Below are 23,930 nucleotides of genomic sequence, written 5' to 3'. Positions count from 1 at the left end.
AATGGCTCTAGCATGAAGAAACAGTGACACTTAGTGGTTAAAACAAGTACTGCTGAAGCTTTCTGAATAAATCTGATTATAGTAATACTTTGCTTTATAATGATGATGACTGAATTGAACTGTGTTTGAAATAAGTGTTGACAATTAGGAAGTCATAGCTGTGCAAAATGTGCTTGAATTATTATTTAAATTGATTTAATGGTGGCTTAAGAGGAAGAAGAACCTCACAATGCTATTTGCACTAAAGCTTTAATTCACAAATGTTTTATTTTATTTATTGAAGGATTTTTTTTGAAGTTATGAAATGTTTGTGCAGTTGTGGTTCAGGGCCACTTTATTTTACAACTATATGGAGACTGAATGCACATCCAGCTGGTGTAATATATTCAAAAGGCTGGAAAAAATCATATATTTTAAATTTTTTGGATAGATATTCTCATTAAATCTGCTGTATTTTATTCAAACTTTACATCCTCTGCAAAATGAACTACTTCCAGTGTCATCCAGGTCTGCCTTTAATCCATCCCATAATAAACCCTGCTCACTCCTCTAATGATCACCCACCATACCCCTCCAGGCACACACTCCTTACATCCACTCCTGCTCACTGACAGCCATATTGAACATCCCCGCTATTAGCTGCATCAAGAGTCCGGCAGGAACTGAAGACTAAACCGAAAGTTGGGCGTTTTATCCCTTCAAAATAAACGAAAAAGTTGCGTGGAGTGTAAGCCGACAGAATAAAAGCTGACAAAGTGACACCTCCCAGTCAAGATACAAAACAATCATTAGTGACATATATTTATTTTCATGTCAAAGCAGACTTATACAGGAAAATAAAGATTCATACACTTTAAAATAAACCCAAAATTGGATCAAATCTTTGTTAAAGTGTTGTAAGAAGTGGTGATGTGATCATTATAAGAAAAAGACAGATGTGTTTAAATATAATTAACCTTTATATCATTGTAAAAAAAAGAATAAAGAACTACATTTGTAGTAATGTGTCCAGTGTGTATATGTGGGAGGTGTTTATTGTGTATGTTTTATGTATGTAATCTTGTACAGACAGTGACAAAAAAAATCCTTATTAAGGCCAAATAAAAATCTATCTATCTATCTATCTATCTATCTATCTATCTATCTATCTATCTATCTATCTATCTACATTTATTTAAAGAGAGTTCATTTCATTCCACAACAGAGGGGTTTCATTGAAATAAAAACTTTTGAATCATTTATTTTGGACAATATCACCGCAGAATACATTATATATGACAAAAATGTTCAGTTCTGATAGCGTTCTGATTATTTAAAAAAAGAAACACTTGGAAATTGTATGCGGTTACATCTTAAAGTGAAGCAGAAGCCTTATCCTCTTGCAAATTCCAACTTTTTATGCTTTTATTTGTCCGTCTACGTGAGGCTTTTAATTTGAAGGGCACCACCGGAAGCAGTGATGCCTGATCCTGTCTGCCTTGTCGCTGGCACCCCAAATCGCCTTATGGTTGTTAAGACTTCAACGGTTTCTCCTGTATCTGCGGGAATTTCTGTCTGCAGAGGTGTTCAGAGATAAGAAAACAGAGTCAGCGCGGGGTTCTCATCGTGGATATCGTGTTAAATCTGAAGACAAGAGGCCTTTCTTTCTATTTCTGGAGCTACTTCGTCCCCCCGGTGAGTTACTGCCTCTCCCTGAAAAGAGGAGCTTCTTCAACTTTGATGCAGTAGCGGATGTCCTCGTTTTATACCTCCATGAAATCACCAGTGTGTTAACTTGTACCCTTTAAATCCACATAAACACAGAGTAGTGTGCTCTACGTGGGAGTAATGACAGTTCAGCACATGTTTTGGTGTCGATTGAGAGAAATTAATGATGGCGAACATTTTTTTAAAGGCTTTAAAACTTGGCGAGATTTCACGAGTAAAACACGTCGAATATTCTCCCCACTTTAATATGTTGTTGTGTTGCTTTGTGTTCACCGGAAAGTGTCAAAGGTTGTTCATAATGTGGTTTAATTGTGGTTAAATTGTGATGTAACGGTTGCCAACTCTCGGCGGGTAAACGGGCTAATTGCTCGTGAGCTACAAGTGGGCATGTCTCCATGTGGAGGGCGAAGAACGCGACAGCTCGTGGGCTTCCTTACGTACACACATTCTAACGTAACCATAATTTCCGTTACACCGTCTAAAAACAGTATAGTCACATAAAACACTCATTTTAAAGGTTTATGCGATTATACTGTATTAGAAAATCAAGTTTCAAGCAACTTTTAGGAAGCTAGGTCAAAGTGTTTATTATTTTTCATTCTGTCAACATTAAATATTCTATGTTCCCCATTTTTAGCAACAACAAAAACAAGCTAGCACAAGCTTGAAGCCAGTTGGCAACCATATAAAACCCCCAGCTACTTATTAATTAATTAATAATTCATATAAAGGGAGAAAGAATACTTATTTTAGGAGTTTTTCTCCCATTTATATAAATTATTTTTATTGTAATTTGTGATTAATTTTAAAATATGTAGCTGGGGGTTAAATATAGTTGCTAACTGGCTTCAAGCTTGTGTTAGCGTGTATTTGTTGTTGCTAAAAATGGAGTACATATGATGTTTAATGATGACAGAGTGAAATCTGATATAAAACACTTTGAATTAGCTTCCTAAAAATGCTCCAAGCTGCTATAAGAAACTTCTGCTTGATTTTTTTTGTGGACAAAGCATTAGAAATAACTACACAGAGGTAGTCAGCCTTCATATTGATGGTCTTGTAGCTCCTAAAGAGGCTGTTTTGAAACCAGTTGAAAACTTCTTACAGGAGCTTTAACTTGACTAGTCTGAATATAATAAAAAAAACAACACAAATGTCAGTAATCGGCGATGAATGAACGCGGAGAGTTAGTGGTGTAGTGGCTGTGATGGAGGGCAGAGCAGAGACACACAGGAGGCATTTGTGTCTTCATTAGATGTTAAAGGACCCAACAAACATCAGTAATTGCTGATCAATGAATGAGAAGAGTTAGTGAAGTGAAGTTCATGAGCCAAGTCTCTAACCTCCACCATGGAGGAGCACCAACACGTCCTGCGAGACCTTGTTACTCAGCAGCATCCGACTCTAGAGCAGAGCATCCAGGTCTGATTGATGTGACATGTTGACACAACATAGGGCGAGGCTTACGCTCCTTATTTTAGTATCATATGACAGTTCAGCGCAGGTCATGACCAAACCTACAGGCTTATGTTTCATTTAGACTCCACTGGGACTGGGATGTTTGCTTAGCAGAGAACATTAGAGCAGACAGAAGATTAAAATCATCTTCATATTCTGTGATAGTTTCTCCTACTTGAGGCTGTAATTGTCCGATTAAATATATAGCAGGTGTTGTGATATTTCCAAGTCAACATGATGTAAGTAATGGGTGATGTGTTACTTTGCGTATCCTCAGGGTCATATTTCACGTCCATGAGTCATAATGTCTTTGCAGTAATTACACTTAAATGCTTTTCCCTAAATGGTTCCCGTCTGTAACCACGTCTCTATGCTTCTGGCCTCGTAGCTGTTTGCACATGAAGAAATGGGACTCTCTTCAGTTTTTCCTGCTTGCTCAATAGATGGGAAATATTGATTTTGATGCAACTTTTTGATGCACAAGTGGCTGAAAATGCAGCCTGATCTGGAAAGTCAGCGTGATATCAAGCAATGATAAAGTTAAGCATCCTTATGCTGATATTATTTGACCCATTGTCTCTTTTGCTTTCAGGTCCTGTGTCTCTGGTGTCGTCGCCGTCCTGTGACGGATTCACCCTCTCATCTGTCGGGTGCAAGGAGGAGAGGACGCAAAGATGCCGAAACCGGTAAGACGCAGCTTTAACACCTTACTCTACAGGGATGTAGAAAGACATGCCTCAGCTCTACACTTTCCTCACTAATTGATACGAGAAACAGAGTACTAAGTACTTTCTGAAGTCTGACGTTATAAGAAATATAAAGGTTGCAGTTTGTAACCCTGTGGGCAACATCTGTGCATCAGAGAAGCTGAAGTCTCTCCCCGCTGGCTGCTCCCACTCCTCTTCCTCCTCTTCCAAGTAAACAACAGCCAGAGTGTGAAGCGGAGTGCCTGGCCCACAGGCCTGCCACTGCAACACTGCTGCCTTTGTTGTTTAAAGGGTGGAGAGAATGCCAGAGTCCTGGGATGTGAACGACGCCAAAACAGAAAGCAATTTGATGCAGCTCGCTCGCGGTGATTTTTCAGTATAAGCAGATCTGAGTCGAGCGCTCTCATTAAACTGCTCTTTTTTCTCTTTGCAGCAAGAAACGCTCAAAGTGTGATGGAGTCTTATTCTATTGATTAGAGCTCTTGCAAGGTCAGGTTGCTAACGCTTGCATCAGAAACTTTCCCATCAGGCTTCAGGCTCTCCCTCCAGTGAAACCTTTCCTCTTCAAGCGGAAGGAAGCAGAAACCAGGCACTGATGTCATCCTTCATTTCCTCCACACCGTCCCCAAAAACAGAGCAGGGAGCGACGTCTCTGTCTCAGACAATAACTGACAGAGCAAGCGCAGCAGGGAGGCTCTGACACAGTAAACAGAGGAAGCGAGACCCATCCGACATGACTCTCTCCAGGCTCCCAGCCAGACTTCATCACTTTTGGAATAGGACTCTTTTGTCTCAGTGTCGGCAATCATCTGTAACAAAGGCGTATTTATTTAAACAGTTACAAGGTTGAGTTAAACAACAGTTTGAGGAGCCAGGAGGGCGAGCTGAAGTTTTGATTTAACACAAACACGTGGTTCGAACTCACACTGAGGCGACTACAGTTTTAATTTACCACAGTGTGGTGGAGGAGGATGCTGAATGGCAGAGTTGTGGTGGTATTGCACGTAGCAAAACACACTCACATCCACATTAAAGTGTCTGACTGTGTGAGCTTGTATTTCATGTTGCTAAAGATTGAGTACAGAGCATGTTTAATGGTCTACCCAGATCTATCAAAAGGAGCTCAATTTATTTATGACATTTAAACACGACGGCACAGAGTCAGTGAAGTTGTCGCTGTGATGGAGGGCAGAGCAGAGAGACACACAGCAGTCCAGAAGCTGTGCAATGAGTTGGTTTGGAGTGTCAAAGGTTAAAAGAGTGTCTTCCAGTTTGGTGCTCTCTCTCCGGGCTGGGGGCCAGCTGGAGAGTTACGAGGTGACAACAGCACCCCACAGGAAGAAGGCCCTCGCTGGTTTCCTAGCTTGTGGCTGTCTTTCACCATTCCCTGTAGAGGAGGCCCAGGCTAGGTCAACATCCTGACTCTGTGGAAGTGCCGAAGTGAGGTGAAGAAAGAGGATTATCACTGTCTGAGAGTTCAGAAGTCACGCAATATTTGAAATATGCAACTAGAAGATGAGGAATTGACATCAGTCAGGAGAACAATGAGGCTGGTAGGAAGGGTGGAGATTTGTGCACATCAGAAGTTTGTTTCCCTCGCTGTGTTCGACCCTTCACCTCATTTACAAAACAAAGCGAAGTAAGGGTCGAACTCCTTCCTGTCTCCTCTTTATTATCTGTCTGCTGCATCTTGTAAAATCACTCTGCTCACCTTCCCTTCCCCCCCAAAGGATGCATGTTTGTGTTTGGAAGTCGCAGTGATTCTTCCTCTCCTCCTCCCCGTCTCCCTGTGAAGCCTGCCTCACCCTGCAGGGGGGTTAATCAGAGGGACAGACAGCTGCTCAGAGCCCAGCAGGCCAGATTAGTAGTTGTACTGATTGAAGTATATGTGTGTGTGTGTGTGTGTGTGTGTGTGTGTGTGTGTGCGTCTGTCTTTTTAAGGCCTCTCTCAGCAAAGCTCCTCTTAACAGCTTACAGTTACTAAACAGCTGCACATTTAACAAGAGGCCTGTCTGGGAGGGAACTCGTCTTCACAGCTGAAATGGAGAGGGGGACTTAAGAGCACACAGAGAGGGAATCAAACATGATCATGAAACACTCGTTTAGTGTCACTGCACATATAACTTTGTCATACCGTTGTTGCACTGTCGTGTAAATGTGGATAACTTCTGCCTCCATGTCTCGTTGCAGCTCAGCTCGAGTCCAGCCGTGTGTGCACTGGCGTGTGAGCAGAGAGTCTTGCTCCTGGCTCGTGAAAACTCTTCTTTCTGCTCCACTTTCTTAACTTGTCGGTTCTGTCTCCGCCGGAGGAGCGAGGGCTTCCTGTCGTTCACTTGCAAATAGTTTAAATCACTGATGACGACGTCACAGACAGGCAGCCTGAATTGAGTAATGGATGTAGTAGATGAATCGTTACACCCCCTACACCTTTGACATAAAGCAGAACATTTGCACGCATGCTAGCATCAAGTGTCCTCAGATGTTTTGGTGCGATGGAAACATGGAGACCAGTCACAGTTGTTGTAGTCTGCAGGGAGCTGCTGGGAGTTCAGCTTCTGACTGAGGTGCAGTGGCAGCCAGCACGATGGACGCTTGACACAGATTCAATGCTGAATTTAAAACCAGCCACAAAGCATCCTTCCCCACATCCGAGGAACTCTGGAAACTTTTAGAATCTGCAGAAACGATGTTTGTGGAATCTAATGACAGCCTGAAAGCGGTGTTGTGTGGAGTTTAATGGAGGTCACAGTCTTAGCTTTAACCTCCAACTTCAAAAAGTCTTCACAGAGAGATTAATGTGGCCTGTTGAAGAAGTGCTGCGTTGCCCGGTCAGTGTTTTGTGTCGCAGTCTATGTCACATAAGGACAGGCTTGCAGAAGTTGCTCCTTTGAGAGCGCTCAGTTGTCGCCGTGTGTGATTAGCTGTGTCAGAGCATCGGCATGTTGTCGTCTCTCTCCACCTCCCCCTCTCTCTCTGCAGGAGAGAGCGGATTAACTGACCGTCTGCTTCGTGCAGGATTCTACCTCTCTGTGCCCTGTGGGTTGGCTATGTTTGGGAACACACACACACACACACATACATACACACACAAAGGCTGGAGAAGGAACATTCATGTCCGGTCACTTGGAAACCCCCGGCACAGCAGCGCTATGTTCTCCATAACTACTCCAGTCTCAGAGAGTCAATGAGGCAGCTACTGAAACCAAAACAGACTCAGTCCAGCCGGCAGTGAGCCATGAAGCGATGAATCCAGGGGTGTGTTTTGCACACTTGAGAGAGTCGATCAGGAAGTTCTCCTAATTGCAAAAGTTTGGCTTAAATCGTGCAACATGTCAGCACTTTATTTTGGACCAGCTGGTTTTAGAAGATGCTGCAGAGCTGTCATGATGCCTCCTTTAGTCTAAACCTTAGGAGGGAGAAACAATACTTAACGATAATTATCATGATCGCCGCAGAGGTCGCCAATTCAACTCCCGGCCGGTCTACCATTTCTTGCATGTCTTCCCCCTCTCTCTACTCTCTCTCACTCCCCACGATTTTTAAGTGACCTTTCAGCTCATTGTATTTTGCATTTAAAGGAAGGGTGGAGACTCCAACACGTCGCTTCTCTTCTGGCAGGTTGTACTTCCTCTCGGTTAAAAGTGTGGCTGCAGACGCCTTGACCTCGTGAGTGAAAGTGTCAGGGTTAGAGCCGTTTGTGAGAAAGATGCAAGTTGAAGACATTTCTTTGGAAAGTCATCAAGGGATGGTTCCCCCAGTTGGCTATATATGATGATGTCGTATCATGTAACCACACCCTTAGCCTCCTCATCGACGGAGCTGTGTTGAAATAAGCAGCTTATGTTATTGGATGTCAGTCAGGCATTTCAGAATCGTCTTATTCTGTGTTGCCAGTATAAGATGAGTTCACACACTTCTGCAGACTTCTTCGTGGACGTATTTTGATGTAGGTTGATCTCCCAGACGAGATTAAGCCTTGATCTTGATGTGGAAGCCTCTAAGTATCATCAAACAGACCTCTGCACATCTCCGATATAATGCAGGTAGAGCAGGAAGTTCATGCTGGATGTCTATAGTGCAGAGAAAGTGCTTCAACTTTTCATGCTTAATTAATGAGAGGCAGATACATTGTGGTCCAGGGGGAGTCCAGCAATGTTCAGTATAGACTCAGATCTCATGGATTATTCATGGCGGTGATACAGAAACAGAGACAGAACGCAATGTAAGCCCTCCTGAGCTTTGTTGTTAAGTTTGAGCGCTCTTTCTTTCACTTTTCCCTCCCTTTTTCAAACGGCGGCTCGCCTCTGACACCACGAGGTGCACCCCGGATCAGCGCTCTCACTTCCTGTTGCGTTTATCTTCCCCTGCTTCTTTTCTTTTTCTGTCGTCTTGCAGCTTCTTGCTTCTGCAGCCCTCTGTGTCTAACCACAGCTGAGGCAACATGCAGCTCAGGGTGCGTAGGTGTGAGAGGAAGGATGTCACAGATCTGGAAGGTCAGCCCCCTTTCGACGCGCTGCTGCGAGGCCTCCTGCCAGTGCAGGCAGCAGGGCACAGCCAATGACTGAGTTCTGTTCTCTGCTCCACCCCAGCTGAGGAGTTGTAGGCTCCCTCACAGAGTGGGGCCCTGGCATGAAGGATGGAAACATGTGAAGAGAAAAGTTTGTTGGTTTGAGGGAAAATTGGAAAATTGACGTATGAAACACAAGCTGAAGTGTGTGAGTTGATGTTGGATAACACACTCAGTAAAGTCTGTGAATGTTTGATACTAAACTCACAATATGAGTCACTGTGCCGGAGTTTTTCCACATTATATTTAAGGACGTACATAAAAATGATTCTGTTACTTTTGACACTTAACTTTTGTTAAGATGTGTGTCTAACATGAGTCTGGTCCTGCTGGAGGTTTCTGCCTGTTAAAGGAAGTTTGTCCTTGCCACTGTAACTTGCTAAATGCTGCAAAGTGCTCTGTTCATGGTGGATTAAGATGAGATCAGACTGAGTCCTGTCTGTAAGACGGGACCGGATGTTATCCTGTCTTGATGTTGGGTCTTTGTTAATAATAGAACACAGAGTATGGTCTAGACCTGATTGAATACTAACTAACTTCCTGTTTCATGTGTTGTATAGATCAACGTCCGAGTGACCACCATGGATGCAGAGCTGGAGTTTGCCATCCAACCAAACACCACAGGGAAACAGCTCTTTGACCAGGTGAGCAAGACTGAGGTTCTGAAGGACAGGACTACTTCCTGCAGTCCAACAGAGGAGTAAACACAAGCGTTAAACAGACAACCTGAAAGATGGAGCTTATTAAGTGAAGTCGTTTGCTGCTCGGTCTTGTCCTTGTCTTTTGTTGTCTTGATAAAAAGCTGTGCACGAACAAGCTGTGCACTAAAGTGTCTTTTTATACCTTTTTCAAAGACAGATAATAGCTGCAGTCCTTGTGGAACATCTGCAAAAAACACTTGAATCTGCCGCCTCGAGTCGTGTTTGTAAGACCTCTCATTCCTCTTTGTTTCCCTCTCAGGTGGTGAAGACGGTGGGACTGAGGGAGGTCTGGTTCTTCGGTCTGCAGTACATCGACAGTAAAGGCTACATCACCTGGCTCAAACTCAACAAGAAGGTCTCTCTCTTTCTCTGCTTTGTCTCTCTTTTCCGTCCCACGTTTATCTCTTCTTTCATCTTGTCAGAGTCTGAAGTTAGTTTGGGATTTGCCCAGAAGCTCTGGAGCCTCAGATGAGCTCTTCCTCCCTCTCTCCCTCCCTCCTCTCTCTCTAACACACCCACACACCCAGCAGCCTTACAGTGTGTCTGTGTGTTCCTGACTATGCATGACAGAAGACTCCCCTCACACTCTACATGTGTGTGTGGGAGACAGAGACGGAGAGAGAGAGAGCGAGTCGAGGGCTTCGGATACACTTGATGAAACATTTCTGGAAACATTAGCGTGTTATATACAGACTGCTGCAGCTCTGTCAGACTTCTGCACTTCACTACGTGTGATTTCAGTTGTTTTGCATCGTTTCCTGGAGACGAATTAGTGAGAAGTGAGACATTTTGCATCCAAACTATCTCTGCTGAGAGTCATGCATGCAAAACACTCTCCAGGTAGTGACAGGTAAAGGAAACATAGTAAAATAACAGCGGCAGATTAACACCATTGTTTCCTTTAGACTTCCAAATCATCCTCATGGGAGCACGAAAGAGAAAGCACATCAACTGAGAGTCCAAAGTTAAAGCCACACTGTAAATTTCCTCTCATTTACATTTTCAGTCCCTCACCTTTAAATCTGTCACTGGAACACTTCATCTTTTTCTTCCTCCTCTCCTTCAGCTGAAAGCTAAATAAAAAACATGAGGTCATTTCATTTTATTATGAATTGATGACTTGTTTTGAAATCAGTGGCTGGAATATATTTGATAAATTTGCACATTTCTGATATTTTTGTTTCGTGCATTTTCCAAGAGGCAGCTTATCTTGTGCTGTTTATTATTTCTGCTGCATTTTGTGGAAATATTTTTGCTCTTATAGTTTTCATTTTGGCCACCAAACAAGAACGTTGGCTGCAAAGTAAGGAAACTAATAATAATAATAATAATAATAACACAGCTGCCCCTGGTTAAAGATATTGATTCCACCCCTCTGATTATGAAGTCAGCACTCTTTGCATCCTAAAGCCGGGGACGTGACTGGGACACAGACTTTGTGATTAACAGCTGATGAGGTTGTGTTTGTGTTTCAGGTGACTCAGCAGGATGTGAAGAAAGAGAACCCTCTGCAGTTCAAGTTCAGAGCCAAGTTCTTCCCTGAGGACGTTTCAGAGGAACTAATCCAGGAGATCACACAGAGACTCTTCTTCCTGCAGGTAACCAGACACTCGAGTGTCAGTCCAAGTCTGAACCCAAGAGGGACGAAATATGAGGCTGATTGTGAATACGTTCACAGCTAGCTTCTTTTAAAAACGTTTCATGAACGAATAAACTTCACAGGTGAAAGAGGCCATTCTGAACGACGAGAACTACTGTCCTCCAGAGACGGCTGTGCTGTTAGCGTCGTACGCCGTCCAGACGAGGTATGGAGACTACAGCAAAGACGTCCACAAGCCTGGCTACCTGACCCACGACAGACTGCTGCCTCAAAGGTAACAACACAGGGACGTTTTAGCTCCCTGCTGGAATTTTCAATGATTTCCTCCTGAGGAAGTCATTTGTACCGCTCAGGAATCCATTCAGGTGAAGTCATTGTGTTTGTGTTTGTGTGCAGAGTCCTGGAGCAGCACAAACTGACCAAGGAGCAGTGGGAGGACCGGATACAGACCTGGCATGAAGAACACAGAGGAATGCTCAGGTATGTGTCACAAGGCAGGAAAATATACATGTGAGGGAGCATGTTGGGTCACGTTAGGACAGTATCAGGTTAAAGTTTTGTTTGTGTGCTGTGTTTTCTTCCAGAGAGGACTCCATGATGGAGTATCTGAAGATCGCTCAGGACCTGGAGATGTACGGAGTCAACTACTTTGAGATCAAGAACAAGAAGGGCACGCAGCTGTGGCTGGGCGTGGACGCACTCGGCCTCAACATCTACGAACACGAAGACAAGTACTGATCACACACACACACAGATTTCAGAGTTAATAAGTACTCGTCATGTTGTGGTTTGTGCGCCGTGCTTTCAGAGCTGTGGTTTGCGGTTAATTACTGGAGACACAACCACATGTCACCACAACACTACTACACCTCCTGTGTCACATGACCTCAAATCAAGGTCTGAGCTTCATGACAGTTTTTGATTTGTGTGCAGGTTTTGTAACCGTGAGTTTGTGGCTTGATTGATCACATGTATCTGCAGGAGGTGAGTGTTTACAGCAGCTTTTAAATCAAATGTGTCACCTCAGGCAGGTTTTTGAGCGTCTGTTCTTGCAGACTTGACTTCCTGTGTTCAAAGAAGAAGTCAAAGTGTCTCTTTCAGATTCAGTAGGATCTCAGTGTGTCAGTTCCCCTGGCAGACTAAGCCTATAGCAGCATAACTAAGAGCTGGTCCAAGCAGAAAGTTTGAAGCCTACTCTTAAAAGTAGAGAGGGTGTCTGCCTCCCGGACCCTGACTGGTAGATGATTCCAAAGGAGAGGGGCCTGATAACATGCGCACACATTTTATTTATTTACCTTTAACTCACTGATTCATCAAACGTCAGTCAGTCCCCCCGAAACAAAGAGCTGCATGTTCTGTTAGTTTTCAAAGCGGAGATATTTCTGATGTTCTGAGCGAGAGCTGGGTGGAGAGAGGAAGGCCGCGTCTGTCCATTGTAGGAGAGTCTTTCCTGTCCTCTGCTCAGAGATATTTTTTACCCCGTGTGGAAATAAAGGGATAGATGTAATCACGTCTCCTGCAGCATTTCCTCTCGCTGCTTTTCCTTTCCTGCTTTTCCTTTCCTGCCTGTCATGCGAGGTCATCGCAAGTGCTGTTCTTCTCTCGACCAGGTGACAAAGGAAAGAAATAAGGGATGGATTCTGTCGCTCTTCATTCCCTATCTTGTCTTTTATTCTTTTTCGATCAGAGAAAGCCATCCTTGTTTTATTTATTTGACAGAAAGTGATTTTAGTTTCCTTTCACTGAATCAGAAACTTTGACAGAGGATTCAGTCTTCTGATTTTTCTCTGTTGGAGCTCCACCTGCTGGCTGAACTTTATAAAACATTTCTCTACCTACTACACATTCTGCAGCGGTGTCTTTCATTTTAAGTTGTTCCTCACTCTGTTGCATTTCTGTTTCAGGCTGACACCAAAGATCGGCTTCCCCTGGAGTGAAATCCGAAACATTTCCTTCAACGACAAAAAGTTTGTCATCAAACCGATCGACAAGAAAGCGCCGGTGAGGGTCAGAGTCATCAAATACAGTCAGAGGATTAAAAAAGTGTTACACTTTCTCCTCACAGAGATTTTACTCTTCTCCACATCTCTCTCTCTCTCTGCAGGACTTTGTGTTTTACGCCCCACGACTGCGCATCAACAAGCGGATCTTGGCGTTGTGTATGGGGAACCACGAGTTGTACATGAGGAGGAGGAAGCCCGATACCATCGAGGTGCAGCAGATGAAGGCTCAGGCGCGGGAGGAGAAGAACCACAAACAGATGGAGAGGTACTGGAACCTTTGTCCAGACCAACCTTTTATGAATTCAAACTTGCACAGAGGTGTTGTGTTTACATTAAGGATACCCCAATAATCTAAAACTTGTGTTTGCAAAACTTCCCAGGGCTCAGCTGGAGAACGAGAAGAAGAAGCGCGAGTACGCAGAGAAAGAGAAGGAGAGGATAGAGCATGAGAAAGAGGAGCTCATGGAGAGGCTGAGGCAGATTGAAGAGCAGACGATGAGAGCTCAGAAAGGTACACATTTTTCTTTTCCTCCATCCATCTGTTCACTCATCTTTGCTCCTTATGTTTGTCAGATTACAGAGCCCCATCATTTCTACTCCTCATGCTTGTGTAGCCTGAATGAGTTATTTTTGTACATGCACCTCGATGTCAGATCATTTAAAAACTAAATCGGAAAACGATGTCTGCAGAGCTGGAAGAGCAGACCCGCAAGGCTCTGGAGCTGGAGCAGGAGAGGAAGCGGGCGAGAGAGGAGGCAGAGAGGCTGGAGAGAGATCGGCATGCGGCAGAGGAGGCGAAGGCAGAGCTGGCCAGGCAGGCTGAAGACCAGCAGAAGAACCAGGAGCAACTGGTATGACTGATACCGTAAAGGCTCACTCAGGCAGAGTCTGTGCACACACATATTTAGTGATTAATGGGAACATTTGTGTGTGTGTGTGTTTGTTTTCTCCCAGGCTTCAGAACTGGCTGAATTCACAGCTAAGATCGCCCTGCTGGAGGACGCCAAGAGAAAGAAAGATGAGGAAGCCACAGAATGGCAGCACAAGGTGAATCACCTCAAACTGGTTTTACAGTCCCTCCTCTCTCCTGCATTTGTCTGACTCTCTCTCTCTCTGTGCTCTCCCCCCGCAGGCTCTATCCGCCCAGGACGACCTGGAGAAGACCAAGGAGGAGCTGAAGACCGCCATGACGGTGGTGCCGGCTCCTCCGGACGGCAACTCCGAGAACGAGCACGACGAGCAGGACGAGAACCACGCCGAGGCCAGCGCCGAGCTCTCCAACGAGGGGGTCAGCCAGCTGGACCTCCGCAGCGAGGAGGCGCGCGTCACCGAGGCCCAGAAGAACGAGAGAGTCAAGAAGCAGCTGCAGGTAAGAGGCAGAGAGGAAACTAACAGAGGAGGGCAGACACTAACCTTCACATTCCTCCTTATTAATACCATTACATGCAAAAGATATCTTCCAGGATAAAAGCAGCTCTAGATTAAACCCAAAGAGATCTGCAGCTCACAAATAACAACAAGATAACGCTATTTTCTAACAGCAGTTTTGTTGTGAAGAAGAAAAACCAGCCAGGAAATGGCACGTCAGGGTAAGAAGAGGCATCCTCTTGGTTCTCCTGCTTTTAACAGGAGTAGCTGGCTTAGACTGTAGCCTGGCTTCAAAGCAGACCCATTGGAGCAAATGATGAAACCTTTTTCATGACTGTCATAACTTTAAAATTCAGGGGCTCTAAATCGAAGCTAGTACAACATGTAACCGGAGCTGCCCTGTCTTCACAGTTGAAGTACGTCGTTCTTTCGATCAGATGATCCTCCCAGTTTGGCGGTCAGTTTAAGCTGACACATTTCCTCCCTCTGCTCTGTCGCTGCATCGCCGTCTCGTACCAGTGCTGCTCTCATATCTTCAGCCTCGTCATTACTCAGCATTCACCTGCAGGCTACAGAAAGGGGTTGAAGTTATTATCTCATCCCTTAAATGACTGAATGCTGTAAAAATGACGCTTCAAATTTACAGGTTATCATCTAACTGAAGCACTTTACTGTTAGAGTAGATGTCAACAAAAGATTCACACCAGGGTTGATTACAATAAAGATAATATTCTTTAAAGTTTTTTTTAATTAAAATAAAAAATGTACCAACTTCTAATTTAGGAAATTATTGTTTTTCTGTGAAAATCAATAAACAAGGTTTTAAAAAATGTGGGTATATATGTAATATTCTTTGCACTTACAATAACAAAAATAATGAGCCTTTAATATCTGAAATTTACAATAGCATGCTAACAACTCACTACTGTCTTGGTTCCTAACCTGGTTCCTTTAGTTAGCATTAGCCTGGCTTCTAGCCTTACCTTAAAACCAGCTTTATTCACTTTGTGCTGTAAATACAACAAACTGCCTTCAGCTTGACTCATTCACTGCTCCTGAACAACCTGCAGAGAGTATGCACTCAAATTTATCTGCAATTTCTGGATTTGAAACCTTCCCCTGCTACTAACCAACAAAAGAAAGCTTTGTGAGTTACGTTCTAACCATGTGACACTGTGGTCTACTATTTGGGGCACCCCTGTTTCAAGTAAAGGCCTGTGCTGAAAAGATGCTGCAGGGTGTTAAATGATATAATGAAACTATTTCCCCTCTTTGGAAGAATTTAATTCTACTTGTACTTCAGGGATCACGGCAGACTTTCCGACAGACACGCTGCAGAAGCTCGAATTTCCCTTTTCCCCTCTTCTGCACCTCGCCCTCTTTCTCGTCTCCGTCTGCTTCCTCGTCTCACTGTCTGTCCTGTTCCTTCGTGCATTCCTCCTCTCCCTTCTGTGTTTAAGCTCTGACTCACCTGTCCCTCTCTTTGCTCTCTCAGACGTTAAGTTCAGAGTTGGCCGAGGCCCGAGACGAAACCAAGAAGACGCAGAACGACGTGCTGCACGCCGAGAACGTGAAAGCGGGTCGGGACAAATACAAAACCCTGCGCCAGATCCGACAGGGCAACACGAAGCAGCGCATTGATGAGTTCGAGTCCATGTGAGGGCGGCACCTTTTTGTCCTCGGGGGGCGTCCCCGCTCACGAACTCTCCCCCTCAGTGGACGCTCGCTCTTCATGGACATCAGAGAAATGATCTTGTGACAAACTGCCAAAGTCCCCCGCCCAACATTTCCACTCTGAAGTCTGAACGTTTCGGATGTCTGCCTACACGCCACTCTGAACAAGATCGTCTATAAACAACCCTTACGAGAAACCAAAATTGAATCTTTTTATTTTAAGCTAACTCGGCCATAGAGAGCTACGTTTTTTTTCTTTGTTATGCTTGATGCAAAAGGTGTAGTATGTTTCAGTTAACCTGTCCTTACTTGTGTTTTTAAGTTTCCTCCTGCTTTTTGTTTGACTTGTTTTATCCATGACGCCCTTCTTTTTAGTCGTCTGTCCAACATGTAGTCCAAGGATGTGAACATAGACGAGAGCTCGGGGGGGAAAGTAGGTCAATATTTTCATTTGGCGTCAAGCTTATTATGCTTTCAATCGATTAGATCCATTTAAACAGTGAAAACATGACTCTGCAGTATTCTAGTAGCTTCACGTCAGGCTCAGTTAAACGTCAATATTGGCAGTATTTTGAATGAAGCTGACCCGACTCGTCCCGCGGCAGGTTCTGATGAATGAATGTAGTCCAGGTTACAAAAGGGAAAGTGTTTTTTTACATGCAGAGGGGATAGAGTAGCAGGAAGCTATTGCCCTCCGGTGAGAAAGTGTTCAGATAAGCTAAGTTGTGTAGCTGTGTGTGTGTGTTTGTGTGTTTCTGATGCGTCCCAGTGTTTGACTCCCGGTCACCACAGATGGTTTTCTCTGCCTGCCAGCTCACAGAGGATCCCGCAGTGTTTCGTGGACAGACAGAGGAACAGAGACGTCGGCTGTTTGTCTGTCTGTCTAAACATTTGTGTGTGTGTGTAGCGTGAAAGATGGAGTGTATGCACGCGTGTGTGTGGAACCTCTCTGACTGGGGAGCTTATGAAAACATCAGTCCTCGCTCTCAGGACGAATCTCTACCTCAGTAATGTTCGCAGTGGTGACAGGAAGTCAAACACTCCCCCTCCTCCTGAAGGTCAAAAGGTTATGTTACATGGCTGCTGTTACAGATGTGGGCAGAGCTTCTTTGCTGGCTTGCATGTTGCTTAAGGATTTTAAACTCTGCGCATTATGTCGACATGTTACGGGGGTCAGCAGGGAGACTCAAAACGGGGTGTAATGGCTTCAAATGTAGACCTTTTATTTTGAAGGGTAAGATGAGGAAGTAGGTGTTAAATTGTCTCTTTAAAGGGTCAAAGTAGGAGTTGCTGGTCTACTGTTACCCTGATGTTATGACGCCTAATCGGATTCGACGAGACCAGCAACTTCACTTGGATGGCTTTTTAAGAGCCCACCTCTCTTCGATGTTTCCACACTTATAAAACCAACCCAAGCTCATCAGATTGCAGCCATTACATCCCCATTTGGATCTGTAGTTCCTTCCTGCTCAGACACTCCCATTTATTCTCATCTTCATCCTTACAAGTAGTTCCTAACATGAAGGGACCTAGCTTGTGTAAATCTCTCCAGCGTCCTCTGGAGGTCACGGCCAATTTCTTCCCCTCAATATTAAAAATCCAAACTCCCCTGTTTGTGCTCAGACGGCAACATGACTCCATCTTTTGTGGGAATTAGCTCATTTTTTGAACAGGTTTTCTTTTTTTATTAACAATATGACGAGAAAATGTTCCCGGTGTTGTTTTTACGTGACAGCTGGTGCAGGTTGATATTTTTTAATAGACAAAGTTTTAAAGTTAAAGCACTTGTACGAGGCTGGACACTGAAGCCTGCCTTTTGTGTTTCCCTTCAGTGTCCGTGGTTTAGTGTCGTGTTTGCCATAGTAGGTGGAGAATGAACTGGTGCTTCCAGCCCATATTTTTGTATTTTGTTCAGAGAGCCTGAACCAGCAGCATGCATCGCTATAGTGGACCGGTTCACCAGAGGAGGAGGAAACTCTCACGTCCACGTCCGCTGTGCGTCTGTAGTGATGCCTGCTCTGGCACCAGCTGTCACGTTTGGCCGTTTTTTTTTCTCCTTATGTTCATGTTTAGTAATCTTTTCGATAGATGGCACAGATGGAGTCCGTTTCATTGGTTCACAAATAAAAGTTTTAAATTTTGAGCGTGTGTTTGACTCATTTCTATTTTAAGTTAAGACATGCATTCACATGTTAGCCAACATAGAGCCGTCTGCACACTGGGATGTTTGCTGCAGTCAACCCTGACAGTGATGATCTATTTTTAAGTGTCTTTTTAAGTATATATATATATTTAAAGATGTTTGTATGTATGTTATGTTTTTATTTCATGATACCAGTTGGATGTATTCTGATGTCTTTTTGGAATTTATTTTGTTTCTATATTGTTGAGAAATAAGACGGGGCTGAACATCAACTGCACAAATATTTCATGACTTTAATAAACATTTCACGGAAGACATAAAATATTTAACTATATTTCAAAAATACATAATTAGCAGGATTGCATTAATTGCATTTAATTAAACCTTTTCAAGTGTAATCAAGCCAAAAATTAATAAGGCTTAATAGTATTTTAAAATATCTGTGAATCTTATTGAAATGCTTATTATATTCCTAAGTTCTTCTACCATTAAATCAATTTAAATATATAACTCATGCACATTTTGCATTAAAGCTTCTGCATTATTTGTTTCCACCACTTTGTGTCACTGTTTCTCCTCTGATTGAACCCTTTGAGCCCTTGAAAAGCTTTTCCACTTCTTGGAACAAAACAAACTTAATGTGTTTAGGTTTGTTTTAAATCTCTGTTTATTATGTCAGATAACATTAAAGACATTCTGAGAGTTATTTTCACATCAGTGTCAAACAGATACAGCAGCTTAATGTCAACAACAAGGACTTGTTTTGTCATATTCAAAGCAGCTCAAAGGGCCAACATCAGGTGTAAAACCTCAACTACCAGGCTGTTAAATAAGGGAAATACATATCTTTCTTGGATCAAAGTTGTGATTCAGATAGCTTAATGAGACAATGTTGTGATAACAAATATTTGGTGTATAAAATGTTGTTTTTGTTGTGTGCAGCTGACCTTCAGGGCCACCATACACCCACCCCTCTGCAGTGCAGGTAATCATCTTTATCTTACTGTCTGCTCCATGGAGATTACTTCTGCTCTTCACATCCTTTAGATGAATTATCCTCTGATTGACTTAAAGTTAAATAAAAACATGAAATAATGAAGAAACGTCACTGGGCATGCGCGCTATTGCAGCTGCACACATGCTGCACATGCATGAAGGTTCTTTAAGATGTAGACATTCACATGTATAACCAAAGTTGGTCATGTTAATATACAAATGCATACCTGGACTCACTTATACAAACATAAAGTTAGGACTAAGCGTCACCCTGACATCTACTGAAAGCTTTGCTAAGAGTTAGGAGAGCTCCAGAAGCCCCAGCTGATCAGGCTGGGAGGTGGAGCTCGGGTGCAGGTGAGTCGGACTCGTTGTTTTTTAAAGAAACTTCTGCACATAAAACTCACAATTAAGTACTTAGAAAATAACCCACAGCACCCAACCATCGTGCAATAATGTAGTTTACAGTTAGGACGCACGGAGGCAGCACGGATCTGTCGCTACTTAGAGTTCCATTCATTTTCAGCCGGTGGCGCGCCAAACGCCATGACTAAAATTACAAATTCAATGATTATAACACCGCACAAGGTCAGATATCAATGACACTTTGCACATTTCAATAACACTAAAAGGGTGATGATTCGGCATCAAATCGGCTAAACAATTTCAACGCGTTTTGACAAAAATGAGTAGAAAATGGGGCTTAAATGGGATACATGCAGCATGATGTTTGGAGGCAACATACTATGAAAAACTAGCTTTTGGGTTGATTGTTTTAAAGTTAATACATTCTAATAGTTCCATTTTAGATGTGTCTTCACTGTTCAAAGTGTTTATTTATCATAAATGCCTTGAATCAACTTCAAATAAAACCCAGAGCATCCAGATGTCTGCTGTTTCCATGCTGCATGCATGTATGTAGTTATTATACCAGTTGGATGTGCATTCATATCATATACTTTTTAATGAAACACAAACATTGCAAAAAATAAAAGATTATTTACAAAAATGAGTACAAAGCTGCATGCTTTTAGTTTAAATACACTCTACTGTAATAGTCTTGCACACTCCAGCATCACTCCTGTTTTGCATAATTATAATATGCTGCTTTATTTTTCTGATCTTGCCCTGACAGTAGTAGCACTGCTGTTCAAAAGCTTCCTACTTTTACTTTGTTTATTGTTTTTACAACATAACACAAGTGAAGTCATTCATATTGACGTATTTGCCGTCTGACGTTCAGTTTGTGATGCAAAGCTGCATCTGGAACTGAAACACTGCTTCATCTCCATGTGCTCCGGACATTCCCGAGGCCCTCGCCTGAAACATGTACTGTTTGAAGTGTCACATTGTACTGCATGTGGAACTAGTCCTGAGTCTTTATTTAGCCTGGCATATCCCCACACGTCACAAGATCTCTGTTCATATGACTAAAAGCATGCTGCTCTATTGTCAGGCCGATGAAAAGAGGTACTGTCAGGCTAACTGGTAATTGGACGGGGAATTGGGTAAATGTGCTTTGATTGTTGTGCCAGGACTCATCAGGTGTGTGTGCGATAGTGTGTTTATTAAAAGGCCAGGTCTTATAATGATGCACATAATTCTCATGTGACAGAAAACAGCTTGAAAAGTGAAGTTTGACCCTGAATTTGGCTTGGATTGAATCCCTAATTAGCTGAAGTAGTCTGCTATATTCAGTTTAACGTTGACTTTTTGGGCCTTGACTTTGAATCAACTCTTACATCTTTTATATCTGATATATTTGAAACTCTAAACTTGCAGAAAATGGCGCCCCAGTAGAGTATGATGTCCAAACTGGAGGAGAAATGGCTGCAAACTGGATAGAATAGAAAGATAAAATTAGCTTCTGTAATGTTGTTAACACCACTGAGTACAGGCTTGTGTGTCTGGCATACAGAAGCATGGATGTTGTTATGTGTTACGCAATTGCCAAAGTGCCCTCAGTGCTGTAATGTGTGTGTGTGTGTGTGTGTGTTTGTGCATGTGTGTGTCTTCCTTCCTCCCCTCTCTCTCTCGGCACACTGCTGACCAAATTAAATGGACAGAGCATCAGTGTGTTTCTGTTCCTGTTCTGTTCTTTCACCTGAATCATCTGCAGCTCTGGGATTATTCTCTCACAGATCTGCTCTCACAGCGTGTTTTTGAACTTCAGTTAACGCTCTGACTTCTGCTCCTGTAGGAGTTCATGTGAAGAGGAGAGTGAGCAGCGCTGAGGATGGGAGAGCAGCTGTCGGTACCTGAAGACCTGGAGCGAAGCGTGGAGGTGCTGTCCACTGTCAGCGGTAAGGAACCCTGCATGTATTAGCCTCACATGGAAAACTCTGTCCTCATATCATGAATAACGTATCGACTCTTGGCCTGGTTTGCATCTTTTCTCAATGACGTGTCAGGATTGTTTTCAGGTAAAGTTTAGCTGACCGTCTTTTAGATTCAGAAGGTTTTATGTCAAATTGGTGATAACTTTGTCTCTAAGAGGATGACAGCAAGGATTATGACCCAGATCAGCTTTATTTATAGCACTTTTCATACTAATAAGTAGCCTAAAGTGCTTCAGATGGCATCAAACAGACAGAAAATACAAACAAAAGTGATCAAATTTAAAAGATTTTCAAAATTACAACATTAAAAACAGTGGAAAGATGCTTCCTAAATCCACATCAACAGGTGCAAGTCTGTAAAAGTTTTACACATAGTTTGACTGTTGATAATTAATCACTGATGTTGGGTTTTGACCAATCAGAGTCAAGGAATAACACCTTTGTTTCTTTGCTGCTTTAAAAGACAATTCTGAACTGCATTGTAAACATCAGTGCCACAATAGATGGATATTATGAGTATAAAGATAAGAACAGTGTTATCATAAAGTTTGCAGAATGATTCAATTTCTCGTCGGTTTGATGACATTTGAAGATGTTTCAGAGTCTGTTGATGTACGTTTGGACTTCTTGGACTGTGCCTCTTCCTCTTAATGGATCAAAAATCGAATCATGCAGAATGACCTTTAATGAAAAGCGCATGATGGCCCCTTTGAAGTGTTTAGATGTGGGAATGCCCATGTGATTATGTGACAATAAATTAAATGAAATCAACAAAATGTGATCATCTGAGACATTTAAGATGGCACCAGTTTAATTTCAGTTTGAGCTGCTCGCCAGAACTGTCCTGAATAAGATTGAACCAGTGATGCTACAGTCTGAGCGTCTGAGCCATCCAAGAAGATGGATGGTATGGATAGTATGGATAGCTACTGTAGAATAACTTAGACTTGCACAATAATTCAATTGGAAGTCAAACCAAACATTTGAGTTGACTTTTGGACCCGGTCGAAGTCCAAATCAGTCCAAGTTGTGACAGAAAACAGCACACAAGCAGTTTCAGAGTTAGTCTAATGAGCTGTAGGGGGTGTATGTCATCGACCTCCACCCTTCTCTTCCTGTGATAAACACACAGCAGACATGAAGTGAGATAAACAATCACACATTCAGGAGAACAAACAGGAAGCCTGAGCGCTCATACACAGAGCATGGCTCCTGTTTTCTCGTAGCCATGTCTCTTTTGGAGTTAATTCAGGAGGGCCAAGAGGTGCTGAGTCGACTGCTGTACAACCTGTCTGTTTCTATCAGTGTGTTGACCCGACACGCACACAGCAGGAGCCGCGTAGCAGCCCGGAGAACAGGTTAGTGTTCGTCTGGAGATAGTGATATTATGGTAACTGGACGTTGGAGTCAAAAGAGAGCAGAGGTCTGTTCTTTAAATCAGTGCGACAGGATGACAGGACCGGATTTCCTACCACCACGGGAGAGTCCCCCTGCTGTGTTTTACCCTCCAGCTCTAATAGAAGAACATCAGTGTTTAGAGTCATGCTTACTCTGCACTTTGATGGCTGTAAAATATTGTACCTCTAGATATTATCATTTCATCACAACAGGCATGTTTTTATACGTGTTTTGGTTATTGGAGAAAAAGTGAATTTAATATTTCAAGGTGCAAATTTAGAACTGTACTCCCCAAAGGTTACTTTAGGTTTGTCTTAGGGAACAAAGTCAACTTGAAACATAATTCCCCTACCCCCAGTGTAGCAGACATACAGTATATTTATTATTTAATGACTTTAATATAATAATGGACCTCTATTTTGTATTTGTTGAAATGTAAAAATGCGTAAAAATATCCTGTACGTAATCTGTACGCTTATATTTAAAAATGGAGGTCCTTTTTTTAGGCATAACTTGTGTTATATGTCTTTGCTGCTGCTCTTCCTGCCTTGAATTTCCGTGTATGCACCTGAAAGAGGAGGGGTTGGTGTGCTCTCCCTGCCTCAGGCTTTGCCATTCCACGTACGCACCTAGAAGGGCAGTGAGACCCCAGAACAGATCCATACCACCAAGCATTAATTATCCTTTATCCTTCAATTCTAGACTCTGCAGACGAGCAGGGGCACTACAGCCGTCACTTCATGTGGTTTCTCAACCCTGGAGTGTAAGTCTTTGAACGCAGCCCTGTTTGCAGTTTAGTAACTGATTACCTGAAACAGCCCTCGTGAGCAGCCGGTTAATAACTCGCGTGACTCCACCAGCAGCAGAAATATCAAACAGTTAATACAGATAAGAAAGAAGAGCAGGTGGTTGTCTTCGTCATGTCTGCTCGTCTTTGCTGCGGCCGTCAGTCAGCACAGAGGAGACAGAATCATAAACACACACAGACTTCTGAGCGAGGTGAGTGCTGTCCTCATAAGAAGTCACCCCGTTGTGTGTCTGTGTGGCCGGGGTTATTTAAGGGCTGTTCAAGAAGCTCCTCACTCTCACTTAAATCACATGCTGCAACCTGATCAATATTTGTCCTCATGCAGAAGTCTTTCACTTGGGCAGGAGCCGGATCAGTCTGAGGGTTAATCTCAGTTTGTACACATCAGACAGGAAGTTGACTTTGTTGAAGCGTTTCTACTTTAATCCCCTTCAGGCTCTGTATATCGGACTTTTGACTTG

General features: G+C 43.1%; 2 protein-coding genes across 4 annotated transcripts in view; both read left to right on the top strand.

Moving 5' to 3' along the window:
* Window positions 1-1,445: 1,445 nt before the first annotated feature.
* Window positions 1,446-17,928, top strand: LOC117807994 (radixin-like). 3 transcript variants are annotated; one of them, XM_034677370.1, is made up of 15 exons: window positions 1,446-1,674; window positions 3,758-3,851; window positions 9,000-9,083; window positions 9,400-9,495; window positions 10,616-10,738; window positions 10,863-11,014; window positions 11,137-11,220; window positions 11,325-11,471; window positions 12,645-12,741; window positions 12,845-13,008; window positions 13,124-13,254; window positions 13,434-13,594; window positions 13,698-13,790; window positions 13,876-14,112; window positions 15,607-17,928. In XM_034677370.1, the coding sequence occupies exons 2-15, from the start codon at window positions 3,840-3,842 to the stop codon at window positions 15,769-15,771; spliced, it is 1,746 nt and encodes a 581-aa protein (XP_034533261.1). In that variant the 5' UTR covers window positions 1,446-1,674; window positions 3,758-3,839; the 3' UTR covers window positions 15,772-17,928. The 3 variants fall into 3 exon arrangements, with proteins under 3 accessions (XP_034533261.1, XP_034533259.1, XP_034533262.1); XM_034677368.1 differs by having other exon boundaries at window positions 12,645-12,747; XM_034677371.1 differs by lacking the exon at window positions 15,607-17,928 and adding an exon at window positions 14,523-14,841 and having other exon boundaries at window positions 12,645-12,747.
* A 1,077-nt stretch (window positions 17,929-19,005) lies between these two features.
* Window positions 19,006-23,930, top strand: part of mcf2la (mcf.2 cell line derived transforming sequence-like a) — a 41,780-nt gene continuing 36,855 nt past the window's right edge. Inside the window, exons 1-2 of the mRNA XM_034677349.1 lie at window positions 19,006-19,281; window positions 21,125-21,227. Coding sequence (XP_034533240.1) covers window positions 21,161-21,227 — 67 coding nt within the window. The 5' untranslated portion in view covers window positions 19,006-19,281; window positions 21,125-21,160. The remainder of the gene's footprint in view (window positions 19,282-21,124; window positions 21,228-23,930) is intronic.

This window comes from Notolabrus celidotus, chromosome 24, assembly GCF_009762535.1.
Source record: "Notolabrus celidotus isolate fNotCel1 chromosome 24, fNotCel1.pri, whole genome shotgun sequence".
Classification (NCBI taxonomy): Eukaryota; Metazoa; Chordata; class Actinopteri; order Labriformes; family Labridae; genus Notolabrus; species Notolabrus celidotus.
Note: the sequence above shows the minus strand (reverse complement) of the source record. Positions and strands in the feature narration are given on the sequence as shown.